Genomic DNA, 14,478 nt, shown 5'->3' with positions numbered 1-14,478 from the left:
TTATTGGAGAGGCTCCAAAAAAATTTTAATAAATTTTTTTTTTTTTTTTTTTTTTTTCCTCTTTTTTGGTACTCGGGCCTCTCACTGTTGTAGCCTCTCCCGTTGCGGAGCACAGGCTCCGGACGCACTGGCTCAGCGGCCATGGCCCATGGGCCCAGCCACTCTGAGGCATGTGGGATCTTCCTGGACCGGGGCACGAACCCGTGTCCGCTGCATCAGCAGGCAGACTCTCAACCACTGCGCCACCAGGGAAGCCCTGAATAAATGTATTTTTATGCTAGTTTTTCAAAGTTGCTTTTCTACTTTCCCAGCTAGAGGTAGATAACATGGCAGCAAGACAGCCTGGTAGCAATGAAAGCAACCAAATAGATAAAGCTCAAGGTTTTAAATATATACCAATTTGGAGCCAATGTATCCAAAGACAGTTCTGGGTCCCGTAATAGCCTTTAAAGGCCCATTTTTCAATGTATAGTACATAAGAGATGACCAGCCTGGCCCTCTCTGTACAGCTGTTTACCTCTGACAACTCTCCTTGGATGTCCATTTTAGGCATCTTACACTCAGTATGTCAGAAGCCTCTGTTGTCCTCCTCATAAACTGGCTTTACCTACAGCCTTCCCATCTCTGTGTGTGACAGCTTCCTCCTTCTGGCAAGAGGCACTGTTAGTGAGACTGTAATTGGCACATTTTGGGGAGGGCAATTTGACTTGAATTGAGCCTCACTGTGATTTTACCAGTTATAAACATTATTCACATATGAATATGTATATTTTTATTTTGTAGGATGAAGAAAATGGCAACAGAGGAGGTATGTTATAAAAGGTTTAATTTTTCTCTGAATATTTTTTTACCCATGCCCTTCCAGTCTTTAAGTAATATTCAATGAGATGATATAATTTTTGGAGTCCAAATATATAACAACAGTCCTTAGATGTGAGAGTCATAGAAATTAAACGTTTTTACCGTAGACTTCAAAATTTTATGGATTCCATTGTGTCACCATAATTTGTGTGATGATTTTATTGTCATTTATATATTAGTGGTTATGTGGGGGAATGTATCATGATTCTGAGGGAAGTAATTCTGAGATTTTTTTATTCAATTAGTAGTCTTTTAAATTTAGTGATTCTTTTAGTGTGTGTTTTATCTGCTAGATTTATTGGTTCAAATATTGAGAAGTAGAGTATTTTGGTTCTTGTAGTTAGTCTTACTCTTGATTTAAACATATTTAATGAACTTAAAAGGCTGGGAATGGGGTTATTTCTTAAAAACTGCCATTTACTTTTGTTTCAATCTTATATGAACTTTAATGAATTAAAATGTATACACAATAAAAAGCACCCATCTAGAAAACTTATTTCTATATAATTTTAGATGTTTAAAAAGTTGTAAAAATAGTGAAAAGTTTCCTTATATCTTTCATTCAACTTCCCCTCGTGTTAAAAACGTAACTATGGTACAATTAACAAAATTAAGGCACTCCTATCTAAACTGCAGGATTTATTTGGATTTTTCCCCTTTTCTGTTCCTGGAGTTCACATTGCATTCACTTGTCACACCCCCCTGGTTCTTCTAGTCTGTGACAGTGCCTCAGTCTTCCCTTGTAATTCACGGACTTGATAATTTTGAGTAGCACTGATCAGTTGTTTTGAATGTCTTTCAATTTGGTTTTGTCTTGATGTTTTCTTATTATTAGTTTGAAGTGATGCATTTTTTGCAAGAATACCCATTTGCACGTAATTTAAGTGTACTGTTATACTTAAGGTTTTGTTGTGATAAATATGTAACGGGAAACCACCATTCCAATCAAGATGTGATATCAAAAAGAACTTTTCTGTCATTCCATAAAGTTCCCTTGTATGGCTTTGCTGTCAACACTCTGCCGGCCCTGGACAATCGCTGATCTGCTTTCTGTCACTACAGATGAGTTTTGCCTCTTCTAGAATTTCTTATAAACGGAATAATACAATGTGTACTCTTTGTATCTTTCAAAGATACATCTTCTCAGCCCATCTTCTTTGGCACAGTAGTTTTGAGATTCACCACTTTGTAAGTGTAGGTACTAATAGTACTACTTTGTTTTGCTGAGTGGTTTTTCCCTTGCTTGCATAGACCATAAATTGTTTATCCACTCACGTGTTAATGAACCTTTATAATACCCGTATCTGATTTGAGGTCTTGGAATGGTTAAACTGAGAGGAAAATGGTTTCTTTCAGCACTATCAAAAGTAATGAGTGTGTAGGGTGAGGTAGGACCCTTCATAGTTGTCACCGTTGTGCAAGATGGGCCACTCCTTGCACAGGGTCACCATCTGTCGTGCACCAGGGCTCAGGATGGATTCCAAATGTTACTTGGCTTTAGTGGGGAAAGGGAAGACTGACAAAACCACGATAGGCAAGAGAAAAGAAGACATGGGTCCTCTGTCTCCCCATCATCCTACAGAGTGATGTACTAGACATGGGTCCTCTGTCTCCCCATCATCCTACAGGGTGATGTACTGATGCCTGGACTACCTACCAGACACACAGCGCCTAGAATTTCATGCCTGTCATGTTCTAGTTTCTACTGGGAGAGATATACTGCTAATAAATGTAGAGGGACTTAGTTATAAAACTTTATTCTTCAGATGATTATATTTCTGACATATCCATTCACTGAAGTGACATTTCATTATGTGCTTTGACTGGAGATAATAGACTTAAACATTTGTAAGGGAAAACTTGGAAGATCTAGATCTAACAGAAGGAGATTTGGAGAGGCATGATAAAGTGAGACTAAAGGGTGTCATCTGCTGGGAAAAATTACAGTTTAAATAACATTTTATTTATTAATTTATACTTAATCTCATTCAAAAAAGTGTGTCCACATGCATGTATTATAGTAAGATAAAAATAAGATTAAAACATTCAGGGAGGAAAAATGAATTAAACTGACATTTGAGAGGTGTAGTACACATAAATGCGTGCTGTAGATCCTACACTGTTATCAAAGATGGGCTATCAATTTGCTTCTGAGCTTTTCCAGTGGCAAGAAAAAAAGGAAGAGAGAGAGCGCGAGAGAAAGAAAGGAGAGAAGGAAGGAAGGGAGGGAAGGAGGAAGGAAGGAAGGATGGATTATTATTTAAGGATTAGCCAAGGATTCGCATTATCCATAAGAAAACAACATCTGGTTTGCCCTGAGGTCTGAGACACATTTCTCCTATGGTTCCTCCTAATGGAAACAAAGAATAATATAATAGGTAACATCCTCAGTGCCATCCCTTTATATGACTATTTTTAAAGAGATTTCTCAATGTAAGCTGATTTCAAAACCCCACGGTCCAATTTAGTGTAAAGAACTTCTCAACTGGGGACAGATTTGCTCCCCAGGGAACACATGGCAGTGTCGGTTGTCGCAGTTAGGGTGGGGGGCAGGGTGTGCTGCTGGCATCTAGCAGGGAGAGGCCAGAGATGCTGGTAAGAATCCTACAATGCACAGGACATCCCCCTTCCCGCCCCCGCCACCCCAAAGAATTATCCGGCCCAAATGTTAATAGTGCCAGTGTTGAGGAACCTTGGGTTATAGTGATGGATACCAAAACAATGGCCCAACTGTACAGGTCCCCAAGAGTCTGGCTTGATCTGGTGACAATACTCAGACCATTTAGAAGAATGGATATTAAGGACTACATATCCAGTGATCTTTAATGATTATTATACCTCACAACTGAATTTTGATCTGAATTGAGTTACCACTGTAGTTTGAGGTTAAATTATCTGGCCATTCTACTGGCATTGCATGTTGTCAATGAAGGAATAATCATGAGTAAGAAAAATGTTAGTTTAAGAAAATATAGAGTCAATCAGTATATTAATAACTAGAAGATAAAATAGCTAAAAGAAAAAAAATCAAAGAATGTAAATAATTGAAATGTAATAATCTTATCATCAGGAATCCAACAGATTGAGGGAGAAAATAATTATAAGCTAGGTTAACAATTTAATTTAAAAGGCCAGTAGAATAATTAAAATAAACACAGCATAACTAAGGTTTTAAAATAAGAAAAATACAAATTCAAACACCTTACCTCTTACGAAGCAAGGTCCATCAAAGTAAGATTATTTATAAAGTCCAGAACATCTGTATGTTTTCTTCCTAAGAAGGATACTATAAAAAGATATGAGAGTATCTAAAGAAATTATTTTATGATATGTTTGTAATATACCTGAAAGGAGAACTACTTGATTTTTTATTTTTTGGAGGGTGGTAGAAATTAATATCTGATCGAGGACTTAATCTATAGTAGGAATCATAATATATGTTATTATGCTGTTTAATCCTCACTGTAGTGCTGTGAGGTGTGAGACAGTATTCCCATTTTGTAGATGAGGAAACTGAGGCTGAAAAAGACGTAAAGTAACTTGCCCAAGATCACACAGCTAAGTGACAGAGCTGGACTTCCAAATCAGGCATGTATAACTCTGAAGCCCAACTTCTTTAAGCTGTGCGATTTTATATCTGTTGACTTAAAAAAAATAGTTTGACTTACATAGGGTCAAGAATTAGTAGATAAATATAGGGTATATTTACTATGTTAGGAAATTAACTCTGTGAAATGTCTCTGGGTTGAGAAAGTTAAAAACAGGGAAACATGGGGGACTTCCCTAGCGGTCCAGTGGTTAGGACTCCCAATGCAGGGAGTGCAGGTTCGATCCCTGGTGGGGGAACTAAGATCCCACATGCTGCATGGCGCGGCCAAAAAACAAAAAAAAAAACCCCAAAACAAGGAAACCTGTTCCATATGTGTGAACACTTAAAGACAAAGAATTCACTACAAGGTCAGGGAAGCACCAAGTTCAGAGGCCCCAGACATCTTCTAGGAGCACCCACCACTTGTTACTGGACTCTGAATAGCTGGCTGGCAGTGGACCTGGAAAGTTAAATGAGTTTAAAGAGTTCCTAGTTCTCTGTGTCCTTTTGCCTCCCTGGGCCAGGCTTGCTTTCGTCATCCCAGTTGGCAGTGGGAGTCACAGGCTGGTCTACAGAGGCCTACTTAGCTTACGTTTAGTACTCATAATACCATTTCAGATAAACTGATCAGATCATCCGTCAGAACATATTCTATGTGAAAAATATGTTCTGACTTGTGAACAATTATTTATAGATCCGTTTAAAAAACACAACCTATTTAGAGACAGATGACGTGTAATCTATTATTTTGACTCAGCTGAATGTTTCAATATTTATTTTATAGTCTCATTTCCTTTTCAGACTTATTTTCAAGCGTACTGAGATTACGAAATCCTTTTATATGAATTTTATTTAATGAAATAGAATCCCAACCTCCGGTATAATGATCCGAGTCAGAGTCTAGAATCACTGGAGAGAAAAGAATTCCCAGAATTGTATTCAAGCTCCTAAGAGATGCTGCTGTGTTGCCAGAATTCTGTGGAACGGTTGAAAGGTTTTGTTTGGTGTTCTTTCCTTTTGGTACCTCAGTGGAGTCTCTTTTGCCAGTTACTTTTCTGATTATTCTCTTTACCCAACTTTTCCATTCTGTTATATATTATTTCTTATATCTTGTATATATGTGTCCTCTCGTGTTTTAAAAGTTATTTTTCTTTCTTATTGGTTAGTTTTCTGTGCTATAATGCAAATACTGTTTACAAGAGAAAGGCCATTAAGGTAGAAAAATATTTTTTGGTGATAATAATGCTGGCGGATAATTGCTATCTTGCTGACGTCCTGTTGTCCCTTAAATCATAAATTCATAAATAATCAAAATAAGAATAATAGAAGGTTTGTAATTACCATTATTTCTCCTTTACTTATTCTATGAGAAAAAGTCTACCTCAGCTTAGTTGTAGGGACACTTCCAATATTCTAAAATGTGTATGTCATTTTGTTAGATGCTCAATAACTGGTGGATTTCTACTTTGGCATTAAACTTTATATTCAAGCATGTTAATAGAAAAAAAAGTATCTGGGAATTCTATATACTTTCTCAGTAGTAAAAATTTGTATTTTGTGATTGCAGTCACTTCTGACAAACAGCTCTGTAGTCCGTGTTAGAGTTTTCTAATGAAGGATAGTTTAGTGGCAAGACATAGAACCCCCTGCCCCTGCCAGGCCACCTTAGGAAAGATGTGTTAATTCTAAGAAACAAATAAGACATCTCCAAATTCAAAGTCAAGTGCTGTAGGATATACCCGGGGTGCCCCAGACACCAGAATTAGGACCTGGAAAGGAACTAAATGCAGAGTAACAACACAGACAACAGCAACAAAATCTTGGCGTATGATCCTCCAAAGGCCTAAACTCTGCTACTTACAGGATGGTTTAAATGACATTCACAAATAATTTTGATTATACATGATTGTCTCATATGCTGACCTCTGTGGAAGGAACAGCCCTAACTGTATCTTCTTCCTTCCTTCCTCTCTCATCATAATAATTCCAAATTCCCCAAGAGAGAAATGTAATTGGCCTAGTCCATCATTTAATGAACAGCACTCACTATGTTTAGAGATCAAATGTTCTTCAGTTTAATGAAGATCTAAATTCTGTAGAGCTGAGAAAATTGAGTATATTTTATGCCGTTGATTTCCATTAATAGATTGAAAACCTATTCCCTCAGGATAATATAACACTAAATTATGGACCTGAAAATTGGTTGGAAGAAGAAATTCTTATTATGGGTAGGTCTGTGGTCTGTGGTGTGGTGGTAGGGTGTCAGAATTGTGTTCATGTTACTTTTGGAATGTAGCAATACTAACCGAGTGGGCTTCACAGATCTCATGCTGTCTTTGGGAAGGCACATTAACTGAACCCCTTAGGATCCATTTTTAACTGTATTGACAGGTAAATTATTTGAGCCCTGAGTTTCTCTGGTAGTTAGGTAAATATACTAATTAGCTGCATATTTTTATTAACTTCTAGTGCTGTTCAGTTGAACAACCACAGGTGTCTTAAACTGTCTTGAAGATATTTTACAAAGTAGAAATGTTGATGGTGGTGGTGGTGATGATGATGATGATGATGATGATGAAGATGATGATGGTGGTGGTGGTGGTGATGCTGGTGATGATGGTGACGGAGTGATGATGATGGTGATGGTGATGATGGCTGTGATTGTGGTGATGAGGACGATGATGGTGGTAACGGTGATGGTGGTGGTAGTGACCGGGTGGCGGAAGCAGCTAACTTACAATGTGCCAGGTGCTGTTTTAAGAGTCTGCATGGATTAACTCATTTAATCATCACAACAGCTTTCTGGGGTGGATATTATTATCATCTCCATTTTTTGTGTGTGTGATACGCGGGCCTCTCACTGCTGTGGCCTCTCCCGTTGCGGAGCACAGGCTCCGGACGCGCAGGCTCAGCGGCCATGGCTCACGGGCCCAGCCGCTCCGCGGCATGTGGGATCTTCCCGGACCGGGGCACGAACCCGTGTCCCCTGCATCGGCAGGCGGACTCTCAACCACTGCGCCACCAGGGAAGCCCCCTCATCTCCATTTTTAAGATGAGGAAATTGAGGCACAAAGTGTCTAAGTAACTAGCAAGTGGTAGAGTTGGACAGTTTGATTCTAGAGTTTTCTCTCAAACCCCACCCCAGTTTCTCAGAAAGAACTTTACTCTCACATAATTGATTCTTGAAAACGTGAAAGAAAGAGGGTTCTGTTTCCTTGAAAGTCAAGCAGTATTCAGAAAATCACTGAGGGACTTCCCTGGTGGTGCAGTGGTTAAGAATCCACCTGCCAATGCAGGGGACACGGATTCGAGCCCTGGTCCAGGAAGATCCCACATGCCACAGAGCAACTAAGCCCATGCGCTGCAACTACTGAGCCTGTGCTCTAGAGCCCACGAGCCACAACTACTGAAGCCCGTGCACCTAGAGCCCGTGCTCCACAACAAGAGAAGCCACCGCAGTGAGAAGCCTGTGCACCACAACGAAGAGTAGCCCCCTCTCACTGCAACTAGAGAAAGCCGGTGCACAACAATGAAGACCCAATGCAGCCAAAAAAAAAAAGTAAAAAAATCACTGATTCAAAATTCAGGTATAATTTTGTTAACATAGAATTAGCATATCATACTTTTTCTTTAGTTTTCTTCTTTATCTTCATAATTGAATATGAACTGTTGGCTTAAGTCTGCTGGGCTTAAGGATAAAGCATCGTTGCTTTAATGTCTGCAGTTGGTTTTCATCTTTGATTCAGTTATATTATGACTGATAACGCTTTTTTTGTTTTTGTTTTGTTTTGGTTTTTTTAATTTATTTTTGTGAAATGATAAGGGCACTTATAGGTATTTACCCAAGATAAATGAAACATGCCTGCAAGAATATTTGTACAGAAATGTTCAAATTATTCATATTAAATAAACACTGGATTGAGTCGACCTAAGTATTAATCAACATATGAATTGATGACCAAATTGTGGTATATCCATATAATGGACTACACAGGGCATCTTGGATCAATCTCAAAAACATTTATTTTCTTGAGGTGGAATTCACCTAACATAAAATTCACCCTTTTAAAGTGACCATTCAGTGACATTTAGTAGAGAATTAAAGGACATGTATGCAGTGTGCATCTGCCACCTCTATCTAGTTCCAAAACATTCCGTCACCCCAAAAGGAAACCCATGTCCAGTAAGCAGTCATTCACTGTTCTCCCCTCCCCCAGGTCCCTGGCAACCACCAATCTGTTTTCTGTCCCCATGGATTTAACCTATTCTAGATATTTCATATAAATGGAATCATACAATATGCACCCTTTTTCATATGGCTTCTTCCACTTAGTGTAATGTTTTTCAGGTTTGTCTGTGTGTCACATATATCAGTACTTCATTCCTCTTTCATCCTCTTTATGGCTGAATAATATTACATTGTATTACATTGTAGGTATGTACCACAGTTTGTTTATCCATTCATCCATTGATGGACATTTGGGCTGTTTTGACCGTTGTGATTGGTGTTGCTATGAACATGCATGTACAAGTGTTTGTTTGCATTCCTATTTTAAATTCTTTGAGGTGTATATCTAGGAGTGGAATTGCTGGGTCATATGGTGATTCTATGTTTAACATTTTGGGGAACTGCTAAACGGTTTTCCGTAGTACCTGCACCATTTTTACATTCCCATCAGCAATATATGAGGACCCCAGTTTCTCTACATCCTCACCAACACGTGTTATTTTCCATTTTGGTTATTATAACCAACCTATCGAGTATGAAGTGGTGTCTCCTTTTGGTTTGTTTTGCATTGCCTTAATAACTAATGATGTTGAGCATTTTCATGGGCTTGTTGGCCATTTTTATATCTTCTTTGGAGAGATGTCTGTTCAAATCTATTGCCCATTTTTTAAATTGGGCTGTTTGTCTTTTTGTGTTTGAGTTAGAAGTGTTCTTTATATATTCTGGATACTAGGCCCTTATCAGATACATGATTTGCGTAGATCTTCTCTCATTCTGTAAGTTGTCTTTTTATTTTCTTGATAATGTCCTTTGATGCACATAATTTTAACTTTTGATGAAATCTAATTTATCTACGTTTATTGCTCACGCTTTTCCTGTCAAACTCATTTTGATTAGTGAAGAAGCCAAGTGCAAAAAGAGTACATACCGTCTGATTCCATTTATGTGAAACTCCAGGAAAGACAAATCTAAACAAATCTGTGGTTGCCTGAATTGACTAGGAAGAGGCACAAGGGAAGTTTTGGGCTTGATGGAAATCTTCTGTATCTTGATTGTGGTGGTGGTTGCACGGGTGTGTACATTTGTCAAAACTCAGGAACTGTGTACTTAAATGGGTACATTTTATCTTAGATAACTTATAATAAAGTTGATTTAAAACACAAAGAACATATGCAATTTATTTATTCAGTCTACTGTTGATGGACATTTAGATTTTTTCCAGTGTTTACCTATTTCAAACAGTGCAACTGTGAGCCATCTTATTACACGTACTTTGTGCACAAATGTCCTCATTTCTGGTGGGTATATATATCTAGGGATGGCATTACTGACTCATAGGTATGCATACAGTCACATTTAGTAGATACTGCTAAAAAGTTTTCCAAAGTGATTATACTGATTTACACAGCCACCAACAGGGTATGAGAATTACACTTGCTCCATATCATCACTAACACTTGGCATTTGTCAGTCTTTTTAATTTTATCCATTCTAGTGAGTGTGTAGTGGATTGGGTTAATTTAAACTTTCTTGACACTGATGAAGTCGATTACCTTTTATTTGGTTATTAGCTATCAGTGCTTTTTAAAATAATTCACATGTAGGAGTCTAAATATTTTTGTTGAAGATTTTGTTAGTTATATATTTAGCAGATATTCAGCTGTGACTTGCCTTTCAATTTCTTATTAGTAATTTTGATATAGGGAAGTTCCTAATTTTAATGTAGTCCAAATTATCAATCTTTTCTTTTATGGTTAAAACTTTGAGTGCTATTGAAGAAATTTTTTTCTACTCCATGGTCACAAAGATATTCTCCTGTGTTATCTTCCTAGATGCTTTATTGTTTTGTCATTCACGATTAAATCTACAATTCACTTGTAATTCATTATTTTTATATGTGGTATGGGATCAAGGTTAATTTTTCCCCATACTGATATGCATTTGGCCTGGCACTATTTAGTGAAAAGTCTATTTTTTCTACTGCTCTGTAATACCACCTTGATCATACAGTGTTTATATATGTTTTGGTCTGTTTCTGGACCATATTCTGTTCCAGGGGTTGGCATGTGGCTCATTTTTGTACAGCTTCCAAACTAAGACTAGTTCTATATTTTTAAAGGGTTGTTTAAAAAAAAAGAATATGCGACAGAGACTGTATGAGTCCTGCAAAGGCTAAAATATTTACCATCTGGCCCGTTACAGAAAAGTTTGCTGAACTCTGTTCTATTCCATTGGTCACTTTCTTTGCTGCAAGACTGTGATCTTAATTACTGTAGCTATATAATAAGTGTTGCTGTTAGGTAGAGTAAGTCTTCCAATTTTGTTTTCAAGATTGGATTGGCTGTTCTTGTCCATTTACAGTAGCACACACACACACACACACACACACACACACAAATTCTTCTGGAATTTTGATTGGTTTTATATTATTTACAGTGTTGAATATTTGAAAATATTTGAGGTATTGAATCTTTCAATCTATGAATGTGGTGTATCTCTCCCATGATTGAGTTTTGAATTTTTCTGCATTTTTTGGAATAAACATTTGATTTTTTTTTCCTTTAGTCTCAATATAGTGAATTATATTGATTTATTTTTTACATGTTAAACCAACTTTGCATTACAGAACTAAATGAAGATTGTTCCTAATGTATGTACTTTTTATATATTACCAGTTTTGACTTTCTGTTTTATTTAGAATTTTTGCATCTCTGTTCAAGGATTGCTTCACATAAAGGTGGACTTTGGTCCTTTTGATATTTGGAGTATCAGTTTGGGTTCCCTGAGAAGCAGACACAAAGACAGAAATGGTGGCAAGACAAGATTAGACATGGCAGAGATTAATTGGGGGAAATGCCTGTAGAAAGGAGCAGGAAAGGATGGGGAAGACTTAAGACTGTGATACAGGTCTGATGCCTGTGAAAGAAGAGAGGAAAAGAAGGATTTGGTAGGAAGGCCCTGACTGCAGCACAGTTCTCAGAAGGCCTGTGCTGGGCCAGAGAGGAGTCCCCAAACCAACACTGTCCCTTAGAGGAGTCCTGCTTCGGGGGCGGGGGAGTGGCAAGTGTGAACGTGATGGTGGGTCCAGGCTGGGGCTGGCAGTCAGCTGTGTTCTCTTTGGCAGGACAGGGCTGGGCTTCTACCTTTGCAGCCCTACTCACGTGCTGTATGTACTCCTTGGGAGGCCCAACTGAAAGCATATGGTGTTTTCCAGGGCCCTCTTCCTTGCTGGACCCCAACGTCCATGTTTGTGTCCCTGACCCTTGGAGACCGAGGGAGGCCGTGAACAGCTTCTCAGTCTCAGCCTTTACTTTGGAAGCAGAATCTGCCTGAAGGCGAAAAGCAGTGCAAAACATGGGGCTCCCTGGACTTCACTCTCCTATTTTGGTTTATCGATTTTTTGAAGGCAAACTTTTTTTATATCTGCTTTTAAGATTTTCTCTATAGGGACTTCCCTGGTGGTACAGTGGGTAAGAATCCATGCTCCCAATGCAGGGGGCCCAGGTTTAATCCCTGGTTGGGGAACTAAGTTCCCACATGCATGCCACAACTAAGAGTCAGCATTGCCCCAACTAAAGATCCCACATTGCTGCAACTAAATATGCCACAACAAAGATCCCATGTGCCACAACTAAGACCCAGTGCAGCCTAAATAAATAAATAAATAAGAATTTTCTCTGTATCTTTGATGTTTAGCCATTTTGTAATGATGAGTCTAGGTGAGGATATATTTTTATTTTTCTTGTTTGGGATTTATTGAGCTTCTTGTGTCTGTAGATGGATGTCTATCATCAGTCTAGGAAATTTTCAGCCAGCATCTCATCACATATTACCTGTGTCCTCCTGTAACCCAATGCTCTCTTCTTCTGGGGCTCCAATTAAACATATGTTAGGTTTTCTTACTCAACCCCCCATGGCTTCTAAATTTTCTGTTTCTTCTCTGTGTGTGTGTGTGTGTGTGTGTGTCTGCATTCCAGGTAATTTCTCCCTATGTATATTCAATAATTTTCTTTTTAGCTGTTTGCATTTTAAATTTTAATTATTAGAAGTTCTTTAGGATAGTGCACCGAATATGTTTGATCACTTCCTATAGTTTCCTCTTTACCATTTTTAGGCTTATTTTAAAAACTTCTTCAGACATGATAAGCAAAGTTGTTTTATAATCTCTGTCTGGTGATTCCATTATCAGAAACCTTTGTGGGTCTCTTTCTCTCTTTTTTTTTCCTGGTGGTTCTAGCTCAGAGGGTGTTGTGTTTTTGGAGTTTGTTGTTGTTGTTGTTGCTGTTATTATTTGTGGGTGTTTGAGTATTTTGTGTTTTTTGTGGATGTTTGACTATTTTGTGTTTATTGACCTTCAAATATCATTACTGAAGATTTTTTGAGATCTAGGATAAAAGATTGTTGTTTGCTTTATCCAGATCCAGGCTATTACTTGATTTAGCCTATAAATCTATGTGAAATTTGGCCTCTAGCTACATCCTAGAGATCGGTTTCCCTTCCCTTACCCCCTACTCTGCTTAGTTAGCACTGAGGTAGCCTCTGGGTTGGTGGGAACATTCTTTCCAGTTACCCTTACTCTTTTTTTTTTTTTTTAAAAGAAGATGTTGGGTGTAGGAGTTTATTAATTAATTAATTTATTTTTGCTGTGTTGGGTCTTCGTTTCTGTACGAGGGCTTTCTCTAGTTGCGGCGAGCGGGGGCCACTCTTCATCACGGTGCGGCCTCTCTTGTTGCGGAGCACAGGCTCCAGACGTGCAGGCTCAGTAGTTGTGGCTCACGGGCCCAGTTGCTCTGCAGCATGTGGGATCCTCCCAGACCAGGGCTCGAACCCGTGTCCCCTGCATTAGCAGGCAGATTCTCAACCACTGCGCCACCAGGGAAGCCCTACCCTTACTCTTCAGTGTGGGGAAAGTCTCCTAACTGGACAAGACTGGACAAGACTTGGGCTTTTTCCTCTGCCTGCTGAGTGCAGAAGCCCTTAAGATGAGTTCTAACCTGGACGTATATTATGATATTAGTAGTAATTTGGGGAGGTAATTTTCTTTTTTTGTTCTTTGTTGTTTTTTTGGCCACACCGTGTGGCATGTGGGATCTTAGTTCCCCTACTGGGGATTGAACCCGCACCCCCTGCAGTGGAAGCGTGGAGTCTTAACCACTGGACAGCCAGGGAAGTCCCAGGAGGTAGTTTTCTAGTAGCTGGACTTTGTGTGCATATACACTATGGTGCAAATATAAGTGATGTATTCCCTGTACTCACTCACTTTGCTAATATATGGATACTCCAGTGAATGGTTTGCCACCCATGTATTTGTCTTATTAAAATAACTTTATTCTATCAACATAGTTATAATAAAATTACCAAGTTATTTGTAGTTTGCTATTATGGGCAGTGTTTCCTACTGTAAAAATATATACACACATGTATAAACTCGCATACACGTGTACACACACAAAGGTAATAAGTGATTTTTATATTATATGTTGCCAGCAACAGGTTAACTCAATATATTTATTTTGTTTCTCTTCATTTGACAGATAGGAAACACGGGAAAGGAGGGCTTCAGGGTCTTCTGAGTAAATAGGACAAAGCAAAACACTGTGGAGCACCAGATGTAAAGGACAGTGATGACAAGGACATATATAGATATAGATATAGATATATAGGTATATATACACACGGGGGAGAAGGTGATAGCTTTCAATGTGTTCAACAGTTTCCAAATGTTTTGAAAGGATATTTTGTACAAGATGGAGTAGATTGCTGTTTCACAACTAGTGAAAGATGCAGGTAGGCTCTTTCC

General features: G+C 38.5%; 1 protein-coding gene across 1 annotated transcript in view; it reads left to right on the top strand.

Moving 5' to 3' along the window:
* Positions 1-14,478, top strand: part of ARHGAP21 (Rho GTPase activating protein 21) — a 128,411-nt gene that overhangs the window by 52,272 nt on the left and 61,661 nt on the right. Inside the window, exon 3 of the mRNA XM_007445863.1 lies at positions 784-808. Within this exon, the coding sequence (XP_007445925.1) occupies positions 784-808 (25 nt within the window). The remainder of the gene's footprint in view (positions 1-783; positions 809-14,478) is intronic.

Source organism: Lipotes vexillifer, unplaced genomic scaffold, assembly GCF_000442215.2.
Source record: "Lipotes vexillifer unplaced genomic scaffold, Lipotes_vexillifer_v1.1 scaffold738, whole genome shotgun sequence".
Classification (NCBI taxonomy): Eukaryota; Metazoa; Chordata; class Mammalia; order Artiodactyla; family Lipotidae; genus Lipotes; species Lipotes vexillifer.
Note: the sequence above shows the minus strand (reverse complement) of the source record. Positions and strands in the feature narration are given on the sequence as shown.